This window comes from Ovis canadensis, chromosome 2, assembly GCF_042477335.2.
Source record: "Ovis canadensis isolate MfBH-ARS-UI-01 breed Bighorn chromosome 2, ARS-UI_OviCan_v2, whole genome shotgun sequence".
Lineage (NCBI taxonomy): Eukaryota > Metazoa > Chordata > Mammalia > Artiodactyla > Bovidae > Ovis > Ovis canadensis.
This window is the reverse complement of record NC_091246.1, coordinates 137,040,951-137,068,655: the sequence shown is the minus strand read 5'-3', so window position 1 is coordinate 137,068,655 and position 27,705 is coordinate 137,040,951. Positions and strand designations below refer to the sequence as shown.

General features: G+C 38.9%; 2 protein-coding genes across 7 annotated transcripts; one reads left to right on the top strand and one right to left on the bottom strand.

The window, feature by feature from the left end:
- Nucleotides 1–1,648: 1,648 nt before the first annotated feature.
- PRKRA (protein activator of interferon induced protein kinase EIF2AK2) lies at nucleotides 1,649–17,393 on the bottom strand. 3 transcript variants are annotated; one of them, XM_069577084.1, is made up of 8 exons: nucleotides 17,101–17,393; nucleotides 16,412–16,581; nucleotides 13,017–13,098; nucleotides 10,507–10,585; nucleotides 9,351–9,468; nucleotides 7,743–7,837; nucleotides 4,738–4,912; nucleotides 1,649–2,315 (listed from the first exon to the last, which is right to left on the bottom strand). In XM_069577084.1, exons 1-8 carry the CDS (start codon nucleotides 17,163–17,165, stop codon nucleotides 2,158–2,160), a joined length of 942 nt encoding a protein of 313 aa, XP_069433185.1. In that variant the 5' UTR covers nucleotides 17,166–17,393; the 3' UTR covers nucleotides 1,649–2,157. The 3 variants fall into 3 exon arrangements, with proteins under 3 accessions (XP_069433185.1, XP_069433184.1, XP_069433186.1); XM_069577083.1 differs by having other exon boundaries at nucleotides 1,649–2,342; nucleotides 17,101–17,315; XM_069577085.1 differs by having other exon boundaries at nucleotides 16,123–16,581; nucleotides 17,101–17,306.
- Nucleotides 16,921–27,307, top strand: PJVK (pejvakin). Of its 4 annotated transcripts, none has more exons than XM_069577079.1 (7): nucleotides 16,921–17,895; nucleotides 19,418–19,485; nucleotides 20,218–20,413; nucleotides 20,929–21,070; nucleotides 22,120–22,237; nucleotides 24,993–25,091; nucleotides 25,284–27,307. In XM_069577079.1, the coding sequence occupies exons 4-7, from the start codon at nucleotides 20,999–21,001 to the stop codon at nucleotides 25,574–25,576; spliced, it is 582 nt and encodes a 193-aa protein (XP_069433180.1). In that variant the 5' UTR covers nucleotides 16,921–17,895; nucleotides 19,418–19,485; nucleotides 20,218–20,413; nucleotides 20,929–20,998; the 3' UTR covers nucleotides 25,577–27,307. The 4 variants fall into 4 exon arrangements, with proteins under 4 accessions (XP_069433180.1, XP_069433183.1, XP_069433181.1 ...); XM_069577080.1 differs by having other exon boundaries at nucleotides 17,513–17,670; XM_069577082.1 differs by lacking the exon at nucleotides 19,418–19,485 and having other exon boundaries at nucleotides 17,391–17,895.
- The last annotated feature ends 398 nt before the right edge of the window (nucleotides 27,308–27,705 follow it).

The window sequence follows — 27,705 nt, the reverse complement described above, 5'->3', positions numbered from 1 at the left end:
TTGGTTATATGGTTACCAAGCATCCCATCATCAGGTGCTCCGTCTCTACCAGGGCACTCTAGCACATCACAACTGTTTGTCGAAAGGTGTTTATTTTTCCACTATAGATGGCATGATCTTCATCCAGAATGGCACCCACATTGTGACTTTCCCATTGGAACTTGGCAAAAACTCCACCCTTGTCTCCCCACTACTGACGCATCTAATACAACAGGCATAGTTGCCTGTGTCAGCGTGTTTCAGTCACTCACCTATTTCAGTTCACTCACTCAGTCATGGTTAATGGTAATTGGTTAAGAGCCTTGACAAAACGCAGTTAAATAACACTGGATGGTGCAGCTAACTCCCTAGAACACCGGACAGTCTGACAGAGGGGACATTTGAATGCTTGCTTCCTCCAGAGCCAGAAGCAGAGAAATCATAGCAGAAGGAAGGGCAGAACTTCGGGGTAACTTACACAGATCTCGTTGTATCAATACATTTGACTGTTCAGAACTCAACTACATTGTTCTTTCCCCAGTTACACCTCATCCTCTTCATCTTATGAACTCTTTCATGAAAACTTGCCTTATGAAAACTCTCCCCAACCTGTCCTCTCCACAATGAGCACTTTCCTGCGTGAGTCTGAAGTTACCTCTTGAGTGAGTTCATTGTGCCCCCTCTATATTCCAGAACATTGATGACCGCCCAAGGCTAATCCAATCTTAATGACCCATAAGCCCTGCTTTATGGCTAAACTTTTGTCTCCAGTCTGTGTTCCTTAACCTCATCCCCCAAAATGCCTAAAACCCTTTGATTTAACTGATGTATAAGGCTCATAATTTGAAGTGAAATGCTCTTTAGAGCTTTAAATAAGTTACACATACTGCTTTCCCTTTATTAGATAGTTTGTTCTCAAAGGATTGCACTCAAGATAGGATTTTTTTTTCCAGACAGAAAAACACTTGCTACATACTTGCTGCTAGATTAACACTGGAGATTGTCAAAAGCTAGCTTCATCACTGAGAGCCCTCTCCTCTCTGAGGTTTTCCCTGATCTATAGAGGTAGCACTACCAGCTGGTACTGACAGATGCCAGACTTGAGGTGTTAGGTGATATATGAAAACACGAAAGGCAAAATTAAAATGGGCTCATGAAACTTATTTCCTAACCTTTTAAGCACTTACTGTTTTGTTTGAAACATTCTTGTAACTGAATTGAACACACTGGAAAGTTTTGTTTTAGTAATGCTAAGGAGAAGGGGACGACAGAGGATGAGATGGCTGGATGGCATCACTGACTCAATGGATGTGAGTCTGAGTGAACTCCGGGAGTTGGTGATGGACAGGGAGGCCTGGCGTGCTGCGGTTCATGGGGTCGCAAAGAGTTGACATGACTGAGCGACTGAACTGAACTGAATGCTTTTTCAACAACTAATTCATCTATGAATGGCTATATCAATAGACAGTACTGTGTATGACTAGAGAAAATATGGATGTGAAATATATTTGGAAAGTATTGCTTGGGTTTTTTAACTTTGACTTTCAGAAGTGAACTAGAGATATGTAAAGAATACAGTATCCACATTATAACGTTACTCATAGGAGTGGCTGAAAAGAGCAGGGCTACAGTCAAGTCAGTAGTACTTTAATAAAATGAACAGAACCCATTATAACAACAGCTCTTTATTACATGGATTCAAATACACAGACCAATCATGTTCTCTGAAATTTAACAACTGCATTCAGTTAAAACCTGTTAGCGCATTCCTCAACACTAATTCTAAGGGGCTTCCTTTGAAATCCCTTTACAAAGCCTTGTGCAAAGAGGTTAAGCACCAGTAGTAAAGACTGTTGCTAGCAGTTTTATTTCACCATCATCATCAACAACAAACATGCAGTTTTTCCCTTCTATGTACAGGGCATTGGAAAATGGGTGCTACACTCTGCCTATGGTACAAAGTTTATAAATACAATATACCAATACAAAGTTGAAGCCATTAAAAACATCTTCGTAACAACTACTAGGAGATAATTAAATCTGGAGTGTTGATGGAATCTATGAAGAGATTTAAAACCAACACACAAACTCAAACATTATAATACATGTTTTACTTGGGAAGGGGTGAAAGGGGAACTTCTTAGGTGCTACTGGAGGGTTTTCTCAGTTGTTCCAAGTTTACTTTCTTTCTGCTATTATCTTTAAATACTGCAAAGCATTGTGAGCTGCATCACTCTGCGCACTGCTGCAGGAGATCCCCGAGCCGTGACAGACCGTGATGGGACTGGTGGACAGCTCAGCGAGACACTGGTACTGTCCGTTCGCACTCAGTTCTTCTGCAATGACACATTCAAACACGATGACTGACGCCGCATGCAGAGAAAGCAGATTTTTGCGTAAAAACAATTTTTGTTACTGTCCCTCTCCCCAAGCACCTTTTTATCTGCTACTCCACCTATCAGGCGCTATTCTCTATTCGTAAGAACCATTCAGTTCTTAAAATTAGTAAGAAGCATTTCATTATCTAAAAACCATCTCAGGTTTCCTTTTTCCAAATTCATAAATATTTTTGAATGCATGGTCTCTTAATCAGCCACCTTTCCTGATCATCTTTCTGTATTAATCCTCCGGTTCTACATCATTCCCAGTATATTAAGACATTGCACCTGACTCATTATTCAATCCCAAAGTAGCAGAGAAAATCAGAAGTTCCTTCAGCCCCTAAATACCCTATTTTCTCAACAGTAGTAGCTCTGATGAGCTAGGTTCCCCCCAAGTCACTGAGGCTGGGCTAAGGGATATCAAATTCCTCACATACAATACTGATGTTAAATCAAGATACCAAATACACACATGAACACACAAATTAGCCAGTTATCCACTGCATTAAAAGAAAACCCAAGCTGACTTGCTTTCCAATCTGTCCACATTTGTCTATTTGAATGATCATGGGCTAGAAAAAATATAGAAGTTGATAGCTGGGATGAGATGAAGCTACAAATTGTACCCATTTATCTCCCAGAACTGGAACACAGTGACAAAGTGGAGAGAAGATGTCTGGCCCAGCCCCCACAGACTTGGTATTTGTTCTAGAAATGTGGGTACTCTTTTATTCATCAAGATGTCCATCAGGGCTAGTATAACAGATATTATGCTGGCAGGGACTCTTCTTCTAACCTGGCTCTACTGACCAGCTATGTCATCTCAGGCAAGTTTCTCAACCTTTCTTTGTCTTACTTTCTTCACTTATACCTAAGATAATAGAAATTCCAGATGTTCAAGATGGATTTGGAAACGCCAGAGGAACTAGAGATCAAATTGCTAATATCTATTGGATCACTGAGAAAGCAAGAGAGTTCCAGAAAAACACCTATATCTGCTTTATTGACTATGCCAAAGCCTTTGACTGTGTGGATCACAACAAACTGTGGAAAAATTCTTAAAGAGACAGGAATACAAGACCACCTGACCTGCCTCCTGAGAAATCTGTATCCAGGTCAAGAAGCAACAGTTAGAACTGGACATGGAACTACAGACTGCCTCCAAATCAAGAAAGGAGTACGTCAAGGCTGTATATTATCACCCTGCTTACTTAACTTATATGCAGAGTACATCATGAGAAATGCCAGGCTGGATGAAGCACAAGCTAGAATCAAGACTGCCGGGAGAAATATTAATAACCTGAGATATGCAGATGACACCAGCCTTATGGTAGAAAGTGAAGAGGAACTAAAAAGCCTCTTGATGAAAGTGAAAGAGGAGAGTGAAAAAGTTGGCTTAAAACTCAACATTCAGAAAACTAAGATTATGGCATCTGGTCCCATCACTTTATGGCAAACAGATGGGGAAACAATGGAAACAGTGACAGACTTTACTTTTTGGGGGGTCCAAAATCACTGCAGATGATGGCTGTGGCCATGAAATAAAAGATCCTTGCTCCTTGGCAAAAAAGTTATAACCAACTTAGACAGCATATTAAGAAGCAGAGACATTACTTTGCCAGCAAAGGTCTGTCTAGTCAAAGCTATGGTTTTTCCAGTAGTCATGTATGGATGTGAGAGTTGGACTATAAAGAAAGCTGAAGGCCGAAGAATTGACACTTTTACACTGTGGTGTTGGAGAAGACTCTTGAGAGTCCCTTGGACTGCAAGGAGATCCAACCAGTCAATCCTAAAGGAAATCAGTCCTGAATATTCATTGGAAAGACTGATGCTGAAGCTGAAACTCCAATCCTTTGGCCACCTGATGCGAAGAACTGACTCATTTGAAGATTCTGGGCAAGATTGAAGGCAGGAGGAGAAGCAGATGACAGAGGATGAGATGGTTGGATGGCATCATTGATTTGATGGACATGAGTTTGAGCAAGCTCTGGGAGTGGGTGATGGGCAGGGAAGCTTGGCATGCTTCAGTCCATGGGGTTGCCAAGAGTTGGACATAACTGAGTGACTGAACTGAAGATAATAGAATGTACTTCACAGGATTAGTTTGAGGATTCTGTGACTTGAAATATGTAATGTCCCTAGAACAGTGCCTGGCACACAGTAACTCTATAAATCTTTGCTATTGTTGTTTATTGTTACAACTGTACAGATGTTATCTTTTTATTATTTATAAGAATGGGATACATCAGTGATATGTATTACCACTCTGGTAACTGTGTATAGTCAGAACCCTCTATTATGATAGACATTTTGTTTGTCAAACATATTTTGAAAAGAAACAGGTTTTGGGACAAGCCAAAGAAAAAAACAATCATACCTATATCCAAATATGTTATATTAAAACCTTGTTCCTTCGCAATTTCACTAAGCAGCTGGATGTAATCTGTATTTGGAATACTGAGGAGGCTTCTTTTCAGTAAGTTGATCTTTTCACCAGGAGAATTCCTTAAGGAATGCCAAGTACAACCTAAAGAATGCCCTACCATATTTGTCTGAAAAACAGAGATTAACATTAACACTCTTGGGTTGGGTTCCAATGCTACTATGAGTATTAATTAAGCAATCAACACTTTATAAAGCATATTTAAATGAATACCATTTGGTTAACTTTCCAATTTAAACTAGACAGCACTAATAAGCTCACACATTTATCAAACAACACAATATTAAAAAAGAATGTGCAATGAAATATTGGAAGTATTTCAAAATAACTGTATAGCGTAACGGTCTTGTTAATATGTATAACATATTTAAGAGCATGATCAACAAATCTGCAAATACAGCTGACCCTTGAACAATGTCACATATATCTTCCTATATGGATTGGCATCTATACTTATCCTCTGTTTATTCCAATACAAATTTCAATGTTATTAAGCTTTATAAATTTTGTTATTCAAAATAATACACAGACAACAAAAAATCAAGTAATACAGAATTATAAAAGCAACAACCCCCATACCTACCTTCAGTCCCCTTTCCAGAAGCAGTAATTTTCAACTTTTTATTTTTAGTTATTCTGGTGGTTACCTTTGTAACAGAAATGAGAAAGCTATTGATCTTGTGTATTAATTTTTGATCAGTTACCTTGATGAATTCTCTTATTATTTCTAGTAGTTTTTCTCTAGGGCTTTATAGGGATACAATTATATTATTTGTAGTTAATGATCATTTTTATCTCCTCTTATTTCCAACCTCTTATTGTTTTCTCTTCTCTGGTTACGTTGGTTGGTACTTCTAGAACAAGGTTTAAAAAAATGGTATCAGTGGGTATCCTTTCCTTTATTTCTGAAATTAATGGGAATGGATATAACATATATACATGTACCCAAGATTTTGATTTTTTTTCCCTGAGGTATATATTTAATTTTTAAAAAATCTTTTAAAAAATATTTGTCTGTGCCAGGTCTTAGTTGCAGCACCTAGGAGCCTCAATTTTGTGGTGGCATGCAGAATCTTAGTCTCAACATACGAGACCTAGTTCCCTGACCAGGGATCGAACATCTGAGGTACACATTTTAAATCACAATAGGGATATTTTAGAAGCATTTATTAGTAGTGACTACCCAATATTTTTTGGGCATCTATTGAGAGGATTATGTTTTCCTTCTTTGACTCATTACTATAATTAATTATAGCAATACATTTACCAATGTTGAAACACCCTTGCAGTCCTAAATAAATTTATATAGAAATTTCTCTCACATTATATATATTGTCTGGAAGAGTTTAAACAGCACTGAAGATTATCTCTTCCTTGAAGATTTAACAGAACTCACCTGAAACCTAACTGTTTTGTGTCACTTAACTGTGGTGTCATCTCTGATCCAGTCTTAAAAGAAACGAATACAATGTTTTATATTTTTCTATTAAAAAAGTGAAACCAAAATTATATTACTTACCTAGATTTAGTTGTTTCTTCCTACAGAACAAGCCCTTTTTTAAAATCATGAGCTTAGGACACTCCTATAGTTTTCACTTCCCATTTTGTACCTAACATCCTATTCTCAGATAATGGACCATCATTCATACCTACCTACATTTTGTGTAGCCCAATCTCTTATGAATGCCCAGTTGCCTACTCAATTTTTTCACTTAGCTACTCCACAAACACTTCAAATTCAATATATCCTATATTTAACTCATTATCTGCTCCCCCTTAAGCCCTACTCACCTTCTCTGTTCCCCATATTACTAAATGGGTACCACCATCTAGGTAGCTGCCAAGCTAAAACTGTTTACTTCTTCCTTTTTCCCTACTCTCTACATCCAGTTATTACGCCCCCATTCACTCCAGTTTTCTAAGTAAGTTTTAAATTGACCATCTCAATTGCCTTTGTCTAGGTCACCATCACGTCTCATCTGCTTTTCTGTAACAGCATTATAGCAGGTCCCTATGACTCTAATATTCATTCATCCACCATAATGCAGCCAGTCATTCCCTTCTAATGTATAAATTAGATTCTCCCCTTCCTATATTAAATTTATTTAATGACTTTATGCTACCCTCAGGATAAAGTTCAATCTCCTGAACATAGTACTTCCTACAAGATTCAATCCCTCTTTACCTTTCCTGCCTCATTGTTTGAGACTCCCTCCCTTCAAATTCAGTGCTCCAGCCATCCAAAATTACTCTGGATAACAAGTGTTTCACTCCTGGTCTTTGTACATGGTCTTTCTTCTCTCTCAAATTCTTTTCACTGCTGTTATCCTATAGGTCTCAGCTCAGACATGACTTCCTCTAGTGAGGTCTTCCTGAAACCCTATCTTGGTTGGGTCCTTCTTCTATCGTTCCCAAGAAGCCCTTGTAAGGCCTAGTCTGCAGGGTTCTTTTCTTTCTCAGTAGGCTGGCTGCAAACTCCTTAGGGCCAGAGACTATCTTATTCATTATATACTAGTATCTGGCATAAATCTGGGCAAATATTATCACTTTCCTAAATGTTTGCTGAGTGGATAAATGAATGGACATCAAGCGATGGGAGTGAAATGTCAAGCGACGGGAGTGAAATGTCAAGCGACGGGAGTGAAATGTCAATCTGAAGGCAAAAACAGCACTACTGACCTAGCATCTTTAGAAACCACCATATGATTCTGAAATTGACTGTGCTTCCCAAGCTCTTTCCTGGCCACCCCTGTGACTCTGGCTCACATACAGCAAGCACCTAAAAACTGGGGTAGTGTATTACTCAACAGCTGAGAGATTTTTGAAAAACCACAACTCTGTAGTATACCTACACACAATGAAATCTATAATCATGTGTTGTTCCGACAGCAACACATGTTTAATCACATTAACATCACAGACCTCTGATCATTACTCACCAAAGAAATGTGGTTCTCTGGAGAAATATTACTGAATTTGGCAAGAAATTTCTCAGCAGCATTTCTCTTGGCTTGTTTCTTTGATGCCCCCTTTCCTAAATAAAGGAAAAAAAGAGCAGTAGGTTAGAAAATAAATTAGTGTCCATAGAGAATGACCAAATGTTTAAAGTACTATGTTTGATCAGAGAACAATCTCATGGTTTTTATATACTATTCTTTTACTGACCTGACATCTTTACTTGTTCTGTTTCATGCAATTACTAATTGTTACACTTTTGAAGGCATTTCTTTAGCAGTTTATCTTTAATAGTTAAACTTTCTGGTTTTCTTCAACAGATGTATCTCCTTATGTCTAGCTTTAATGAGCCATACTTGGTTTAATTCTGATGAAATATTCTTAGATTTGAATTACATCTCCCATCTTTCAATTTCTACTTCTGGCTTATAATCTCCTGCACACTGATAACTATGTGGAATTTCTTCAACATGAATAAGAAGGGCATAGGAGAGGCTGGAGTTGAAAGATACCATAAATATAATCTACTTCCATGCTTAGAGATTTAAAACTCAGGCCTAGGCACGGAGATTAAGCAATTTGCCTAAGCTTGCAAATCAAGGACTGCATCAAGAACCGAGGTGAGGTTTCTGCTTCTGGCTCAGGGCTTCCTGCACTGACCCACACTGCCTCTTGGGGGCAAACAGCTGCTTCGTACTTCAGACTAATATCTAGCCAACTTAAAATTTCATTTCAAGCCACTTTTAAAATGATAAAAACGTGCTTAAGAAATTAAAATAGAAATCCTTAGGAGTACTTTATTAAGTGACTTTTTTTCCTCATAATTTGTGGCCTTTACAACATCGAAGTTGCTATAAGACAAAAGGTTAATTTCTACTTTATTTTTATTTCACTATCAGCCTCTTTGGAGAAGGAAATGGCAACCCACTCCAGCGTTCTTGCCTAGAGAATTCTGTGGACAGAGCAGCCTGTGGGGGTCGCACCAGAGTTGGACACGACTGAAGCGACTTAGCATGCATGCATGCATTGGAGAAGGAAATGGCAACACGCTCCAGTATTCTTGCCTGGAGAATCCCAGGGACAGAGGAGCCTGGTGGGCTGCCATCTATGGGGTCACATAGAGTCGGATACGACTGAAGCCACTTAGCAGCAGCACCAGCCTCTTATCAATTATCTTCTTTTTAAATGTAATCTTCTCCTAGTCCTTCTGTCTTCTAGAACAGTTACTGAAGCTCCAAGAGATTTACTACTGCTTTTTTCTCCAAAATGATGTTTAAGTCTCTATTATATCAATGAAGACTGTTTCAAGAGTCAATTACTTACTTGCATGTCCATTACCAACCCATGATTTTTTTAAAAAAATCAAATTAAGAAGTATTCTTTTTTTTTTTAGAAGTATAAGTATTCTTAAGCCAACTATTTATACTTATTAATAAACTCAACAGCAGAAAGTTAGAGACAGTAGACTAGGAGTGTGTCAGTTTTTTTCCCCCCAAAGAAGTATTTGAGACGAAATCATAGCAGAAATTTTTTCATCCTCTCAAAATATTTCAAAGGTTTTCAACTGTATCTCAGTAGAAAGAAACAAATACCAGTTTCCATGAATGATTCAAGCCTGCAAATTGTGGTATATTCCCTCTTATGAGCAGGTCCTCCCTCCTGGGAAAGGGTATATTCAGGAAGTCTCCAGCCATGATGAATAGCCAATTCCTAGAAAATCGAGATGAGCCTTTAGTAGTAATTTTTACTATGCAATGGCTCAATCACATTAATGATATTCTCTCATGGTTTTGATCCCATTTCTGTTTATATGTTTGCAGAGAACAATGATATTCTGCAGTCTTTAAGAGAAGGTCTTCTATTCCCCACAGAGATTCCTGCATTTTACATCTTGTAAGCCCACAACACCAAAACTGAAGCAGTTTCCTGCTGTGAATGGTGCTCTTCCGTTAAGCTATAGTGAGCTGGTTATCAAAGAGGTCAGACAGAAGGATAAGCTATTCTCACCCTCTTTGGGAACATGGGAGAGGACATTACTGGTCTCATGGCCATCAGTCCCCAAAGTCTCTTCCTAACTAACCTTCTATACCCACAGTTGCCTAACTGACTGCATCCGATCAAGAGCGGGTGAGGAGCACAGAGCAAACATACACACTGGATGAGACTGAGGAAAGACAGGGACAAAAACTACAGAAAAACTCATAGAGCAGGAAAGAGACCAAATGACTCGCTGGATAACAGGGAGGGGAGTTGTCCAACAGAGCACATGGATAATCTGCCAGAAGGATGTTCTCACATAGAAATTCAAAGCTGAATATATTTTTTGGTAGAATAAGCAAGTAAGCAGACGACTTCCCTTGTCCTGTGTTAGGTAAATCAATTTGGGTCCTTTATAGTCTTCTGTCTCAACAGAAGTAGAAAGAGATTTGTCACAAGAGTGGCAAGAAATATTCTTAAAATATAAAACACTCTACCCATGTGCACTGAGGTCCTATTGATCTCAAATGAGAATTCCACAAACCAAAGGCAGATACTGTATATGGAAGAAAATCCAAAACATAAATAAATATGAAAATAACTTCAAGTTAGCACTTTAATATCTAATGATCGTAACTTGGAACATAAAATGTCATACCACCTAATCTTTAAAATATTAATTCCTTCTCTTAGCCCTTATGATATTATCGACATTTATGACATTTTTTCCAGAAGACACAAAATTTAGTATGGAAAAACTGTGCCACTTACCTGTAATGAGCCAATAGGATTAAGCTGGTTCTTTGGTTGCTTGGAAGGGTCAGGCATTAAGGGATCAGGAACTGCAAAGCTGAACATTTTTATAAAGGGTTATAAAACAAAATAATCTTTCCCAAATTATTAAATAAAGGATAAGCATTTTCTATTTAGCTCTCCATGCCTTTGCTCTTGTGTTCCTTCTACATGGAATAACACCCTTTTCACCCACCTCTTCTATGGGAATCTGATCTATACCTCAGCCAAGGTATACCTCAAATGCAACTTTCTCTCAGAAGCCTATTCTTTTACCCCAATGGGACACAATTTCTCCCTTCTTTGAACCATTGTAACATTTGGTTTGATACTTTCTTAAGCAATTATTTTACCATTAAGTTGTACACTCGTACAAATACATGCTATTTGTCTATCCATCACCATACCTCTCTCCTGTTCAGACTGTAAAATCCTTGATAGTAGGGCCTATGTATTACTTACCTTCATAAGCCCTGCTGTGCTTTATATAAAACAGATGCTCAATAAAAAATGTATTTAAATAAACACACTATTGTTACAACCGCATGAAAAGGGAAGACTAACAGGATGTTTAGCTCGGCAGTGTAAACCATACAGATCGCAAACGTAGCTTTTTTATCCAGATTTACAGAAGAAAGACTTGGCCTGACCTACCATCTGCTCTACGCTAGGATAATCTTCCTAAGGTTTACGTATGTGTGCTCAGTCACCAAGTTGTGTCCAACTCTTTGCAACCCCATGGACTGTAGCCTGTCAGGCTCCTCTGTCCATCGGATTTCCCAGGCAAGAATCCTGGCAGGGGTTGCCATTCCCTATTGCAGGGGATCTTCCTGACCCAGTGACTAAATCCTCATCTCCTGCATTGCAGGTGGGTTTTTTTTTTTTTTTGATGGCTGGCATGAATCTGATTTGAACAGGTAGGGGCTGTGATTAAGGAAAAAGAGAACAACCTCTTCTGAGTAGTGTGAGCTTACTAGTTACGTGGATGATGGGTGTCTAACGCGGAACAAGCTGCATTTCAAGATTACTGCCACCTTGGCAGCTAGTGTTATTTCTTCCATTACCAATGAGGTTGTCATTGCCACTTACTAAATTTCTTTTCTACCTGCCAGAATTTCAAGCTTTACATAGGCTGATGAGATACGAACATTCATTTACAATGCTGTACACTGAAGCTACCTAAATAATTGTGATGGAGAAGTGAGAAAGTCTCTTCATCCCATCAGGCCACTTTAGGCCTGATTTACAGCTTAGTATTTCCATCTTCTCTGTCAAGAAGCACAAATACATAGTAAACTTTATTAGTCTTTTTTTTTAGACAAAGTGCCGGTGTGCAGAAAGGACACTCTGTATGTTCATTTCTACAAATATATGCAACGCTCTGAGTTGACCTTTGGGTTGCACAAAAATGGCATGGCCATCACCAGCAAGCAGAGAATCTAAAACCCACCATGCCATCTGGCATGTCCAGAAAACTAGCATAAATCAATTACAATATATGACCCTGCAGAAGCAGACATTGTGTTATGAGAGCCAAGGCCTTCACTGGTTGGTCCTAAATGACCTGAACAGTTTAGAGCTGATAAGTACACAGGAAGATCGCTGCAGGAGACCCTAAACATGTCCCTAAACAGCAAGTTTTTCCAGGGGTGGGAAACAAAAAAAAACCATCCTAAATTCTCACAGGCCTCTGCTGTCAGCTATAAGCAGACACACCAGAATGCACTCCCAAGGATACCTGAATGCATGTAAAGGGAAGAATTTGAAGGCAAAACATGCTCCTCTTGGATATGCCCATTAGAAACCAAAATACACCACTTTACAATACGAGAGATGCTCCAGGGCCAGTGCTCCTTCCAAAAACACCTAATGTGATAACAAATTATTTTGGAAAGATATGTCAAGAATAAACATCCCATTTAGCATCCTCTTATATTTGGTATACGTTTTCTAGTAGAAGGAAATCGTCTCCTTACAAATTCAAATTTCTAAAAGAGTACTTTTAGCTGATATTTTTCTGTCTCACACTTTGTTTTCTTCAGTGTAGAAACAAAACTCTTAATACAGTAAGATATTTGTCAGAAGCACTCTGGTTTTCTACTCCTGTACCTCATCTGGAAAAAAGAAAAAAAAACTAGTTTATGAGAGCCTTCATCTAATAATGTTGTTTAGTTGCTAAATCATGTCTGACTCTTGCAACCTCCTGGACTGTAGCCCACCAGGCTCCTGTGTCCATGGGATTTCCCAGGCAAGAATGCTGGAGTGGGGTGCCACTTCCTTCTTTGTCATCTAATAAAAACTGGATTTAATTTCTTATGGATAAAGTGTCTTTAGGGGATGACAGGTCTTCACAAGGAGATAGAATTTTATTAATAGAGCTAGACACTATCAACTGTTTACTTTGTTGCTTTTGTGAGCATGATCAAACTTTTAATCTTACCTCAGCCATGATATTTTTGAGCTGCAGAATACAAAGAAATTTAGCTCACCAAATACTTGCATTGGCTTTCAAAATGTTTATGGCAGCCTCTGCAGCTCTATGTTTCGCCAGCTTCTTACTTGTACCTTCACCTGAATTAAGGTTAAAAAAAAAAACAAACAACTCTTTACATGCTGAAAAAATGTGAGGCTTGGATACAGGTTTGCATAGTACAAAATAAAGTCACTACACGTATTATATATACACACTAGGGAATAAAAACATACACTACATACAGTTATACATTGAAATAAAATACCATAAAAATTAATATATTAAAAACCCCTTTGATTTCAAAAGTGCTAAGTATTTAATTCTAAGTATACTTGTATAAAAATCTTTATTATGTCTACTTTGTGTATGTTTATTACATTAAATGATAATACAGCAGACTGTCACTATGTATGCTAAAGAAAAGCAATTTACTTCCTTTATTCCTAGAGGGGAAATTCTTCTATAGCAAGAAATTTTCTTTAAAGGTGGCACTTACAGCAACATTATTGAATAGCAAAATGAGCACATTTCGCTCTAACAGCCCCTCCTATACTGGATGAAACCCCTCTGCTTGGCTAACCAGTCACCGGCTACCTGTTGGATACAGCGGGGGAAGGTTTGTTTAGGGAATGTGAGAGATTACATTGTTACGTGTCTTTCATACAATCTGTATCCCTTACATGGGTAGCTAAGGGGGTAGAAGAGACCAGGCCTGACTAATAATCACTGAGACTGACGCCAAGTAAGCAACCACACAAGTAAATTATAAATTCAGTCTTTTTCCTTCTGAGTTCAAACCAGGTATTGAGAACTTGTCCAAAGTTGTGTCAGAACGGCATATCCATTCCTCTGATGTAGAGGAAAGGGCACATGGAACAAACGTCAGGTGTGGTTCTCAAGCATCAGACAACACAGAAACCACACTTATTTATCCATTCACATAGGTATTATGGATATTGTATTCCTTTGAAAAATGTGGGAATTAGGAGCACTGACGCTCTGCACTGAAATATGTGGGAATTAGGGGCACTGACCCTCTGCACTGAAAATTCACGCTAATCTACAGTCAGCCCTCCATATCTGTGGTTCCTCCATTTCTAGCTTCCTCGGTAACTGCAGATTCAACAAACTGTGGACTGTATGGTCTTGTAGTACTTACTACTGAAAAAGACTGACATCTAAGTGGACCTGTGCAATACAAACTGTGTTGTTCAAGAGATAACTGTAGCAGAGAACTAAGCAGAGTCCCTGTCCTTAAAGAGCATACAGCCTAATGTGTGAGATTTTGTCTATAAAAACGATGCCTGAAAAATGAAGTCACAGGAGGCCTAAGTGCAGGTTGTAGGGCAGCCTACAGAAGGGGTAGCTCCGCTACTCTTGGTAAGGACTCAGAAAGGGTTCATGAAGGAGGAGATAACTAAACAAGGATATGAAAGATCAGTAAGTAGGTGAGAGCTGGGGGATTAGGAAGAGCACTGGAGGCAGAGAAAGGGCCACTGTCATGGCTCAGAGGCAACACAGAGCACATGTTCTCAAGCCCCAAGTTGTTGGGACGGTACGAGCTTGAAGGAGGGAACGTCGAGATAAAGGTCGGACAGTTGAAGGGCAGAAGGAGAGTTCAAAGAACAGTCTCCTCAATTGTGCTTCTATAACTTTAGGACTTGCCTGGGAATTTTGTTAGAACACATACCAAGAGTAGGTGTGTCTGGGTGATAGCAAGGCTGCTGTTGACCACACTTTGTGAAGTAAGGTTGTCGTGTTAAGAAATTTGTATTCATCCAGAAGGTGATGGGAAAACCAATGAATGGATTTTAAGAGTTTGAATACTTCAAATGAACAGATTTGAATGCCAGAAAAAATACTCTGGTTTTTTCTGTGGAAAAAGGATACCACAAGACAGAAGCTAAAAGAGCAGCTACGAGATTGCAGCTATATTCCAAGTGGCTCAGACAATAGCAACAGGAAGAGGAGAGAAGCAGACAGATTCAAGAGATATTTAGGAAGTAGGATCTGATGGCATAATGGACAACGCAAAGAGGGAGGAGAAGGAATCCAGAAGGTGAACTCAAATCTCTACTGTGAACAAATGAATGATGGCAGTGCCTATACTGAACTGGGGAATGCAGGGGAAATGGATTTGAGAGAGAAGATGGATTCAGTCTGGGACAATGAGAGATGGAGGTGTCTTTGGGTCATCCAAGCAAAAATGTCTAGCAAACTCCGGGAGATGCACTGTTTCGTAATGGCGCCTGGGCTAAAGACAGAGATTTCAGAATTATTAGCCGTTAGGTAGTATTTGAAACCATGGAGGTAGATACACTTGCACAGAAGACAGGCCAGTGTGAGAAGAGTAGGGGGACTAAGCAGTCGCCACAGGTTGTTAATCTTTCACATAAAACACACTGAGATGGGGAAAATGCTACTTTTTCTTGAATTTTCACTGAATACTTACTTAAAGACAGACCAGCTAAAGCAGTAGTGTAATGTTGAATCTGTCATTCATATGAGAAATTTCCAGCTAGAATCTAACTACAATCCACCTGCCCCACATAGACAAAAAAGGTTCAAAAGGTTCTTAAAGGGACTTCAATGAAAATAGCGGACTCCAGATTTTCGTGGACACAAATGATGCCTTCCGGCTACCAGATGGTGGAACTTCAGCCTTTTTACTGAATTTCTTTCTTGGCATTCTTCCAAATTAAATTTAGTATTCAATATTTCATGTTTGCAATTAAATAGATACATAAGAAGTAAAATGTCTACATTTACAAATGGGCTACTTCAGTTATCATTTGCTGAAGTTCAGTGACCATAATCTGAATTTTGAAACTTCTCTGCCATGTGACCTTGAGCATGTTTCTTATAATCTCTCTGGACCTATTTCCTCATATATAATAAAGGTGATAACATTAAAATATCTGTACAGTGTCAGGAACTAGAAGCTACTATGTATTATGATGTAGTTGAGCCTTCCGCTTTCCTCATTTTGCTTGGATACGGAACCAAGTGTGGTACAGTGGACCCAGAGTGCCAAACGAGTCCGTACAAAGAGGGGAGCAGGTCAGAAAATTCTGGGGTCATGCCTCCTGGCATCTGCTATAACCTATGGAATTTGACAGCACCTTCTGATTCAGCTATGGCTGCTGCAAGAACCTTTCCTGCTTCTCCCTAATTCTTGGAAGAACCTTAGGAGGCTCTTAGGGTATGTTTCTGAGCTTCTCTTGATATCTGGGGAGGAGAAAATTAGGGAGAGAATCAGAAAGTTGCAAAGTCCAAATGACCTGAGAAAGGCATCAGTTTCAAGAGACTGCTCCTCACTGACGTCTCTGGCAAAAAGGGCACTTTTTCCGAACGAGAAGCAATACCCAAGTCTGGACCACCAGCCCACATGGTCATGGGGTTAATACAGACCTGTGCAGGTTATGTCACCAACGGTTACTCTGAAGGTGAAAGTGGGCACGTGTATTTGCACATCGGATCTTTCACATTCATAAACCGGTATGTTCTTGGTCTTCATGCCGTATTCGTGTAATACCTGAATCGGTGTTTTCCCTGGCTTAGCTGTAATCATCTTCCCCAAACTGCAAAAACCAGACAAAGCTGTGCGTTGCATGTCAAAGCGGGGAGAGAAGCAGAAGCAAGCAGCCATCACCGGTGACGCCGGAGGGACCGAGCTCCGGGTCGGACAGGGTTAGAGCTGACGAGGCGCGCCAGTCTCCGGGCCCCGCTGCGGAGGTCTTAAAGAAGATAACTTGAATGCGGGTAGGAGGGATTCGCAGGGGAATCGAGAGGTACGGCGGATGCTGCATCCTCCCAGGTCCCAGCCTGCAAACCCCTTTCCCTCCGCGGCAGCCGCTCTCCCCCTCCGTCCAGCCGGCGCTGCCCGAGGCCACGGGGGGGCGGGTCCCCGGCCGGCTTGCGGCCGAGAGGGCGGGGTGGAGCGCTCGCTGGTCCGCCCGCCTGCCTCCCTGCAGCCGCTAGGACGCGAGCTCCGGGAAGGGGCTTTACCCAGAATGCTGCTGGATAGCCGGCTCCCCCGCCCCCTGCTGCCCACCACTCTGGGCCCTGCCCGGCTCGGTCCCGATCGCTCAGAAACTGACCTGAAGGTTCCGCTGTCCTCGCGCTCCATCGGCGGAGCCGCGGCGCGATGCCTGCTCTGAGACATGGCGAGAAGGGACGGCTTTGCGGGAGCAAGAGCAGTGTAGAGCGACGTCCTCGCTTCCCCAGTGGGCTGGTACCCGAGAGGACGGATCCAAAGCCGACGCCGCTACCTCCTCCCCTCTCCTCACTGCTTGAGTTCTTCCCGGGGACGGGCGGGGCCGGAGGCGGAGCCTCGGTGCGGCAGCGCAGGTCCCGCTCCCGGCCACGCCCCCTTGTGTCCCTGCACCGCCGCGCTCCTTGGCGGCCCCGCCCACCCGCTTGCCGGGCGCCTTGGCGCCCAGTCCCGCCCGCCCTCCTAGCCCGGGCTTTCTCGGCTGCAGCCGGTGCCCTGCCTTCCGCCCACCGGCTCGGGGAGACCGCAGTTCTGTGTCCTTAAAAGGAGGCCATTCCCTGCCCAGAAAGAGGCTTGTCGCCAGGCAGGCAAGCTTCAGAGTCTTTGAGGCCTGAAGCTCAGCCTTTTTTTTTTTTTTTTTTTTCTGGCCAGGTTACGGGGACGGGGAAGAGGAGGGGTACGTCACTTTAAGAAAATAATTTCAAAATTCCAAAAGCAGAATTGCTGGAGAGCCTCCCCGGGCATGGGCCCGAAGCCTAAGACTCGCAGTATATCCGCTCCTGAGGGCTCGAGTGGGTCCTCCTGTCCTGGAGCCCTGCGTTTAGGTGCTCCCGGGCACGTCCGGAGACCCGCGCCTCTCACCCAGGGTGGGCTCCTTTGTCTTCTAGGCTTTCGTTGCCTGGTGAGTGCTGGGCCAGCGGATGCCCGCAAGGCATGTTAGGAGTAAACGAAGGCTTTTCTGTGAAACCGTTTCTAATTAATGCTGTTTCTGAATACCTGTGTTGGTTGTGATGGCATTTGCCTGGGATGTACCACCTTTGTTGGGGATCAGACAGCGACATTAAGTGTCCTATGGCTGGCTTCTAGGGGTTTTGCTTGCCACGTGCAGAAATGACTCCTTGTGTCTTCTCATTTCTGGAGATTCCCTCGCACAATTTTATTCACACGAAGGGACATTATTAGAAACTTTTTGTTTGTTACTCTGAAGCCCTGGATACTAGAGATCAAATGAAAAAAAAAATTATCCAGAATCTAATCAAGCTGATTGAGGCTTGAATTAAGCCTGTTTTTATCTTCCTCCACCTCCCCCTTGTATAGATGTTAATATATCAGTTGCTTTTCATTGATATATTTTAATGAATATCTTACTTTAAATACCACATAGCCACTATTTCAAAATGTTATCCACGTATCTGTGGCAGTACATTATTTCAGCACTCAGATTTGTTTATGAAATTTATTTTTAGCCATTAAATTCCTTAAAAACAAACCTAAACTTTATACTGCTCTCCTTAAATGTTGAGTAACTGGGATAATAATGGTGAAACAAAAAGAAAATAAATGCAGCAGGACTCTGTTTCAAAAAGATACTATGTAGTAGCTTAAGATAAGCCCCTAAATCAGAGTTGATGCAGTTACATTTAAATATGTTTCATTTAGTATTTTATAAAGTTCTGCATGCAATTGTTTCCTTATATTCTGTGAATTTATTTTTATATTAATCACTTGGTTTTGTAAACATACAAGGAAAATGAATGAAATGTTCAAAGAATAAACTGGACTATAACAGAGAAACAGTACTTTTCTGTTGCCAATATTGGCATGATGGATTTGTGAAGGACTTCCCTTTGGACTAGGTCCATTGTAGATGGTGTCCAGGGCTAATGTTAGTGGCTAAATTGTATTGTTCCCCAAAGGGCTATTTGCTTCCTTCAAACCTGGCAAACCACTACTGTGAGCCTCATCAAGGACATTGGTGATATTTAAAGATTACTAGTTTTCTGTGTATATTTTAGTATTATAGACTGCAATTCCAAATTGACTTGCTTTTAGTGTATCATTTTACACTGTTAATCTATAATTCATTGCCTGAACATACCAGGGAGGCAGTGTTGTGAATTGTATAGTGGTAAGCTACTTGCTGAGACCATGCTTTGTATTTTTCACGTGTACGATTATATTTAAAATCAAGCAAGGCTTAGTTTTATGCCTGATTTTCTTTGAAAATATGGATTTGTTATCTGAGGGTTGCAGTGGATGACATTTTGATTCAGTATTAATATGTTTGCTGCTGCTACCAAGAGCTTTGTCAAACAAGTTGGAGATGGAGGGAGATTAGTTCCTGTTCCAAGCCTCAGTGAGGCTGACAAATACCAACCTCTAAGTCTGGTGGTAAAGAAGAAGCGATGTTTTCTGTTTCCTAGATATAAATTTACCTCAACACCTTTTACACTGAAAGATATTCTTCTAGGAGACAGAGAAATTTCAGCTGGTAAGTTTGAACGTTTGTTTGGGAGTGATTACTCATTCACGTGTATTATTCGTAATCTAAATGTAGGTTGTCTGTGCTACTTACGTTCGTAATATTTACACATTTTCATTGATGAAAGCTTTTATTACTGTAGCATAATAATGTTAACAATGCTTAATGTTTGTATAGTAGCAAATCTATTGATTGAATAATTTCAAATGTATTTTATGTTTATTGTATAATTTACAATTATACAATTTAGTTATTTTATGAGTTGTTTCAATCAGATCAGTTTAGAATATGGCATAATAATATATTTCTTCATTTATAAAATGGGGCTGTTATTCAGTCTTACCTATCTCATATGGTTAAATGAGATTAAATTAATTTGTGTTTATTTTTTAATTCTCTTATTATGATTGGTAAGCTGAAATGTATTAAGAGGCTAGTTTAGAAAGTAAATTGACATTTTGCCAAACTTTTCTTATAAACACTTGTTTTTCTTTCAACTAATCATTGGATCTTGATGCTTAAGTGTTCTGTTGGCTGAAAGAAAACTTGAGTTCGTTTAAAGTACTCTGGATATTTATTTCTCTTGTCAAATTAATTGAATTGCTCTTTTTCATCTTGATTTGAGATGGTACCATTCTCAACATTTGGGTAATCAAGTTTTAAATGATAAATTAACATATTACTCTATATTTACATTAGATGAATTTGAGACATTTAAAATATTGATTTCTTGTTTTAAAGGTATTTCATCTTATCAGCTACTGAATTATGAAGATGAATCAGATGTTTCACTCTATGGAAGACGAGGCAACCATATTGTGAATGACGTTGGGATTAATGTTACTGGATCAGATTCCATTGCAGTAAAAGCTTCATTTGGTGTAGTAACCAAACATGAAGTGGAAGTATCAACATTACTCAAGGAAATTACTACACGGTCAGTATAATAGTCCTTAATAGACTTCCATGTTTTCTTTAAACATTTTAATTATATAAACTTCATGACAAAGTGTTTAAAACATTCCAGTTATATTTTACTAATTTGTTTGATTTATTTGAAATACTACAAATTAATCATATACTCGAACTTTGGATAAGTGTAGATATCCAGAATCATTTGGTTTAAACAAAATTTAATTTTCTGCAAGATGGCTTTTGTTCTGCACACATTTTGCTAAATTATAAGATTACAAGACTTCAAGAACCTACTTGCAACAAATACACTAAAAGTTTCCTCCAACAGACTCCTCTAGTACACATGTTTTAACGAAATAGGAAAGGCAGATTATTAAATTTCTTTTGAGCATACTTTCTGATTTGTATTAGGACTGCATTGATTTACTTTTAATTAAGGTGGATCATGAATAGTAACACATGATAAGCAAAAGTGTACTTGATTATACATAGTTAGATGATACAGATTCTTGTGAATGTCTGTCTTCTTGATTTTAGAAAAATTAATTTTGACCACAGTTTGATACGTCAGTCAAGGAGCAGCAGAAAGGCAGTGTTGTGTGTGGTCATGGAAAGCATCCGAACCACACGACAGTGCTCACTGTCTGTGCACGCTGGAATTCGTGGGGAAGCCATGAGGGTAAACGATTAGACTCACTGGATTTCTGTTCTCAAAAGCTGCAATGGGAATTTAAGTATTCAAGAGCCTTGTGTATTTTGTCAAATATTGAAATTAAACAGCGGTAATTGTATATAGGATTTTGCACGCTAATGGTTTTGGTTTAGAATATGAAGAAAGAAATCCAAGAAAATTTGAATTATAAACATGTAAAATAAAGTGCACAATGGAGTCCCTCAGAGTACTGTTTAAATGCTGTTTTAAGAATACAGACTGAGTGTGTTTACTGAACGCTTCGATTTTATTTTTAAGTGATAGAGTTTATACTTGAATTTAAAAGTTGAGTTTATATTTTTATATTAATTTTTCTAAAATAACATTGTCAGTAGCCAAACATGCTTCATTCAAAGTTAAATCCTCTAAAAAATCCTGAAAAGTTATTTGTGTTTAATTTTTAGCTCAATTATGACATTATTTGTCATTGCCTTTCACCTAATAACGACACATAATGATGATTTGTTTTATTAAAATTAATTATTAGAAAGATAGAATACAGTGATAATCTTTTCAAGTCTTTGCAAATGAAGTGGCTACATTTAAGTGCCCACCAAATTGTTTTATTGTATCATTTTGGGGGCATGAACTGAATGAAACATTTGCTTAATTATTGGTGATTGCTTTGGAAAGCTGCTAAAAGCTCTGGGGGCTTTGAAACAGTAGATACAATAGGCTAAAAACAAATGTAGCCCTTAAAGGCAGTGGATTTGCAGTTGAAAGGAAAAGGTTCCTATGACTGTAAGCATCATCCTTGTGGTAGCACTAGTCATTGGCTTGGATACAAAGTAAATGAGAAAGTAATAAGTATTTCCTAATATAGATCAGGAGTCCCTGGATCATTTATTTGAACCTCTGCTATAAACAGTTGAATTCAAGTAGGGTAGTTCTTTACTTGGAGGGGTGGAAGAGTTTGTTTGTTTTTGGTAGGATTGTAGGGAATGTTTTGTTTCTCCAAAAATATATCCTTTACATGTTATACTCCTTAACAATGTTGTTTAATTTATTTAATATAGTTTCATTTTATGGATGAACAGAATCCCAAGGGAAGGGACAAAGCTATTGTTTTTCCAGCACATACAACCATAGCTTTCAGTGTTTTTGAACTCTTCATTTACTTGGATGGTGCCTTTGGTGAGTGAATGATTTACGTGAAACACTTAAATTATTGTAGTGAGAATCTCTGTCTCTGTCTCTCCCTGAGTGTCTAATGATGAAGAGTGATGCTGTCAGCAATGTTGATATTATGCTTGGGTGAAATGACTGGGAAAGACCCAGTAGTCCCTCCTTCCCCACAACCTCATCCCTGTTTCTTGGAGAAAGCAGTAGACTTCCCAACACCCCACTTCCAGTTCTAGTTGAGAGCTAGAATGCAATCCACTGGCAAAGTATTTCCTTGACTAACATGGGAAAATAAAAAATAACCTTCTAATAAGTAGTTTTGGGGCTTCCCAGGTGGCATTAGTGGTAAAGAGCCTGCCCACCATTTCAGGAGACATTAAGAGACACGGGTTCGATCCCTGGGTCAAGAAGATCCCCTGGGGGAGGGCGTGGCCAGCCACTCCAGTATTCTGGCCTGGAGACTACCGTGGACAGAGGAGCCTGGCAGGCTGCAGTCCATGAGGTCGCAGAGTCGAACACAACTGAAGTGATTTAGAACTCAAGCAGGTAGTTATTGAGGATGGCAAATAGAGGAGGCATACACAGTAAGAAAGTGTCAGGGCACCCAAGCTAGCAGAAGACAACCTTTCTTCAGGTTTTCCTTTCATAGACCCAGCTCTCCTGACCCTGGACTACCTAAACCCTTCAAGGTACAAGTACTTCTCTAAAACCGTCATCTTATATGATACTGCAGTTCAGGTCACTTTAAATTTCTACATTGCATCAAGTTTTAATATTAGGAGACCAATCAGCTCAAATCTAGGTAAAACTCAAGGATTAGGCAAGGCCATTTATAAACATTTTTGTTGTTTTTTATTTCCTTTAAACTTTTGATTTTGTATTGGAGCATAGCTGATTAACAATGTTTCGATAGTTTCAGGTGGACAGCAAAAGGACACAGCCATACATATGCATGTATCCATTCTCCCCCAAACTCCCCTCCCATCCTGTCTGTCGCATGTCACTGAGAAGTGTTCCCTGTGCTATGCAGGAGGATCTTGTTGGTAATTCCTTCTAAATACAGCAGAGTATCCATGTCCATCCCAAACTGTCTTAACAATCCTTCCTCCCATTCTTCCCCACCCCTCCCCTGGCAACCATAAGTCCGTATAAACACTTTTGTAAACATTTTTAGACCTGTTTTAGCTTTTGCAGTTCTGTTGGAAGAGAGAATGATGAGTCAAAAAAACACAAAACAAAACATGTTAATAAATTTTGTTTGGGACACTAAAGGGTGTGAAAAAAAAAGTGAAGTCCCTCAGTCGTGTCCGACTCTTAGTGACCCCATGGACTGCAGCCCACCAGGCTCCTCCGTCCACGGGATTTTCCAGGCAAGCGTGCTGGAGTGCGGTGCCATTGCCTTCTCCAACTAATGGGGGTAGGTTTTTACAATTATATTGATCATTAGAGTATAAACTGATATAACTGATAATGTCCATCAGAATTTAAAATTACATATATTTTAATCTTATTTAAACTTTTAGGAATTTATCCTACACATATACTCACACATATGTGAAAAGACATGTATAAAGATAGTTCATAATAGTAGAATTTTGGAAATAACCTTAAGATGGAGGGACTGAAAGAAAAAATTAAAAAGCTTAACGTCTAAGATTTGCAAAACTAAATGAGTTTAGAAGAAACTCAAGTAGACTATCAAGTGATGTTTTGCCAGTCTGTAGCATTTCTACTTCTGCAGCAGCACCCTGGGGTATTCAAGCACACTGTATTAAAGTTTAAAATTGCACTGAGTCTTTTGGGACACCTTCTATTTCATTACCTGCTTATTAATTCCTAGATCACCATGTTGGCTGGAGTTATGAAAATATCCTTTAACACAGGTACTTAACATAGAGGTAAATCATCAGAAAATGAAAGCACCGTTAGAGTTAATAAGAAATGCGGCACGGACCCAAGAGAAGTAGATAATGACATACTTGCTCTGTTTATGACCCCAGACCTGCTAATATGCTAGTAAGTGATGCTTGCAAAGAACTGGAATGACACGTGTTTTTCAGCAGCTTTTTGGTTTAAATTGATTGCCAGTAATGACAGTGATATAGTAGGGAGGAAGAATCCTTCAAAACCTGACAATGCAGTCTGTTCCTAAGTACAAATTTCACATGTGTGTACATGTATCTGTTGGATAAATTCCTAGAAGTGTAAATAAGACCAAAATATATGTAATTTTAAATTCTGATAGATGTATGAATTCTATCAGTTTATACTTCTAATGATCAGTATAATTGTAAAAACCTGTACCCTTTAGTGAACTAAGGTACATCCACACAGTAGAATACTGTGAAGCTGTTAAGAATTAGCACTAAAGATACTACTGACATGGAATAATCTCTATGATATTTTAAAGAGATGTATATCTATTAATCTTAGAACCCAAGATTTTATATATGTACATACTTACATACATATGTACATAGCCTTTATGCCTGTGAAATATATGGAGTATTTCTATAAGTACACACAATAGTCGTTACCCCTGGGGTGTAAAGCTGAAGCTGGGGTCAGTGAAGAGACTTATTTATCATTGTATCCTCTTTTTGTACTCTGAATTTTGTACCATGTAAATGCTAACTTTTCTAAAAATATGTGAAATTTAACTTAAAAAATAAAGTGAATGGGATGTGCCAGAATTCAACCACAATTAAAACTCCCAATAAAATATGAGTTGTTCAGATTATAACATCTTCTAATTTTTTTTTTATAGACCTTTGTGTCACTTCAGTGTCAAAAGGAGGATTTGAAAGGGAAGAAACGGCAACATTTGCACTGCTCTACAGATTGAGAAATATACTATTTGAAAGAAGTATGTCCATTGAAGATTTTGTTCCTTCTCAGATTAACACTTGAGGTTCTCTTTATTAATCTTTTCTTTAAGAATTTGAATTTAAAAGCCAAATTTCATGACTGATTGTTTAGACTTACACATACTTATAAATGCAGTCTAGCTATACATTTTTTTATTCGACTTTTAACACGTCTGTTTTTATCCTTTTAGATAGAAGAGTGATGGACACCATTTCTCGTTCACAGCTTTACTTAGATGATCTTTTTTCTGACTATTATGACAAACCTCTCAGCATGAGTGATATTTCACTCAAAGAAGGTACTCACATCCGTGTTAACTTACTTAATCACAACATTCCAAAAGGACCTTGCATACTCTGTGGAATGGGGAACTTTAAAAGGGAGACAGTTTACGGGTGTTTTCAGTGCTCTGTTGATGGGCAGAAGTACGTGCGACTTCATGCCGTTCCTTGTTTTGACATTTGGCACAAGAGAATGAAATAAAATGGCAAATGAATGTACCTTGCTGGTGTTTTGGGTGCAACTGTACCACACACCTTTCCAAAATTATCTTGGTTCACTTTGATGAATTGTAGCAAATTAAAGAGGGGGAGGAATGAGAAATTAACCTGTCTGGGCATCATTTTTCCCATTTATAACATGGAGATGATAATAGTGTCTACCTCAGAAATTGTCATGAAGATTAATAATATTGTTTATATTGGAAAGGCTTACAGATAAAATTCAGAATATAGACATTCCTTCATAAAATCTGCCATTTGCATATACTTTGGAACTTAGTCTGCCATTTTACATAGAAAACTTTCGAGATACGTGTCATTTTAAATCAACTTTTAATTCGATATTTGAGGATGACAGGAATGCACAAGTGGCAACTTTCTGATGCCTTAACTGTTGCCCTAGGTTTGGTAAAATGAGAAAAATGTGTTAATAATTTAATGTAATCCTAAATGTTTAATTGTGGTATCAAATTAAAAGCACACTGAGCTCAGTATGGGGTTTTGTGTACATAGTTAAGCATGACTGATAGTAGTAATGGGCTGCCATTCAGTGATGTAGGTATATATGTGCGCACCAGCTTTGTCTTTATAAGAACTCACTACTGTCATTTTACAGTTAAGGCAGCTGGGACACAGTTACTTCTCTTCTTTGAAAGTGGTTAAAACACTTAACATACTTGGTTCTCAGAGACCTTTTTCATCTGCTCTGTAAGACATATGAAATTTTTTCATGCACAAACCTAAATAATTGGCTCAGCTGGTAAGGAATCCACCTGCAGTGTGGGAGATCTGGGTTCTATCCCTGGTTTGGGAAGATCCCCTGGAGAAGGGAAAGGTTACCCACTCCAGTATTCTGGCCTGGAGAATTTCATGGACCGTATAGTCCATGGGGTCGCAAAGAGTCGGACACAACTGAGTGACTTGCATTTGCACTTGCTTGCTTTATTAAAATAATTACAGAAGTACTGATAAAATTTCAGAACTCAAAGTATATAGTACAGCAGTCACTACTAGGCATATGCCAATGAAGGTGTTAGGCAATTGTGTAAATATGAAATATTTACTTGTTTATGTATGTAGAAGGGTTAAAATTTTATTTATTTAAATGTGAATAGTTTTCAAGTAAATTTCCATATCCATATGACATCATCTATGATTTTTTAAAACATAAGTTTGAAAGTACTTGGTATGAAAATAATGGGATAGAAAGGTTAGAATTATCATAGGATAATTTCCGGTATAGCTTTCATGACATTTTTGTTTTGCAGAGTATATAATTCAGATGCAAATATGAGTATACTGATAAAAAAGTGACTTTTATATGGATATAGACATGGATACAGTTTCTAAACCAAAGTATATTGTGTTATCAACTTAAGTTTACTACTGAGCAGGGTTTTCTGAGGAAGGTGAAGGGATGAAAGTTGAGATTGAGTTAAGTGAGGAGGAGGTATAAGACTGGGTTATGGGAATGGAGAAATATTGGGGACAGGAAAAGATAGTAGATGTTTTTATTTTATGAAGTGTCTAGCTCTGTGCTACACATATGTGATATTCACTAACCTAGTGGGATTTGTGTTGCCCTTATGCTTTATTTTTTTTAAGATTTTTTTTTGATGTGGAATATTTTTAAAGTCTATATTGAATTTGTTACAATATTGTTTCTGTTTTATGTTTTGTTTTTTTGACCAAGAAGCATGTGGGATTATAGGTCCCCGACCAAGGATTGAACCCCCACACTCTCCACTGGAAGGCAAAATTCTAACCACTGAGTGGCCAGGAAAGTCCCCTTATACTTTTAAATTGTAGGATTTCTAGCAGTATATACAAAGAGGTTAAAAGATAATCAATAAACAATGGTTTGGAAAGAGTATAAGTTTCATAAAATGGAAAAAACTGTTTTAAACTTACTTGTTTTGAATAGAGCTGTTTACTACCTAAGCACAGTTTTCTATGGGCTTCCCTGGTGTCTCAGATGGTAAAGAGTCTGCCTGCAATGCAGGACACCTGGGTTTGATCCCTGGGTCACGAAGATCCCCTGGAGAAGGGAATGGCAACCCACTCCAGTATTCTTGCCTGGAGAATTCCATAGACAGAGGAGCCTGGTGGGCT

What these genes read in the sequence shown, in the direction of transcription:
- PRKRA (XM_069577083.1), bottom strand. Translation starts at nt 17,165, where the DNA reads ATGTCTCAGAGCAGGCATCGCGCCGCGGCTCCGCCGATGGAGCGCGAG. An exon ending in ATCCTATTGGCTCATTACAG is followed by an intron (nt 9,469 to 10,506) that starts GTAAGTGGCACA and finishes TCGATTTTCTAG; the next exon opens with GAATTGGCTATTCATCATGG. An exon ending in TATAACATATTTGGATATAG is followed by an intron (nt 2,343 to 4,737) that starts GTATGATTGTTT and finishes ATGCGGCGTCAG; the next exon opens with TCATCGTGTTTGAATGTGTC.
- PJVK (XM_069577078.1), top strand. Translation starts at nt 19,275, where the DNA reads ATGTTTGCTGCTGCTACCAAGAGCTTTGTCAAACAAGTTGGAGATGGA. An exon ending in AGACAGAGAAATTTCAGCTG is followed by an intron (nt 19,486 to 20,217) that starts GTAAGTTTGAAC and finishes CTTGTTTTAAAG; the next exon opens with GTATTTCATCTTATCAGCTA. An exon ending in CTCAAGGAAATTACTACACG is followed by an intron (nt 20,414 to 20,928) that starts GTCAGTATAATA and finishes TCTTGATTTTAG; the next exon opens with AAAAATTAATTTTGACCACA.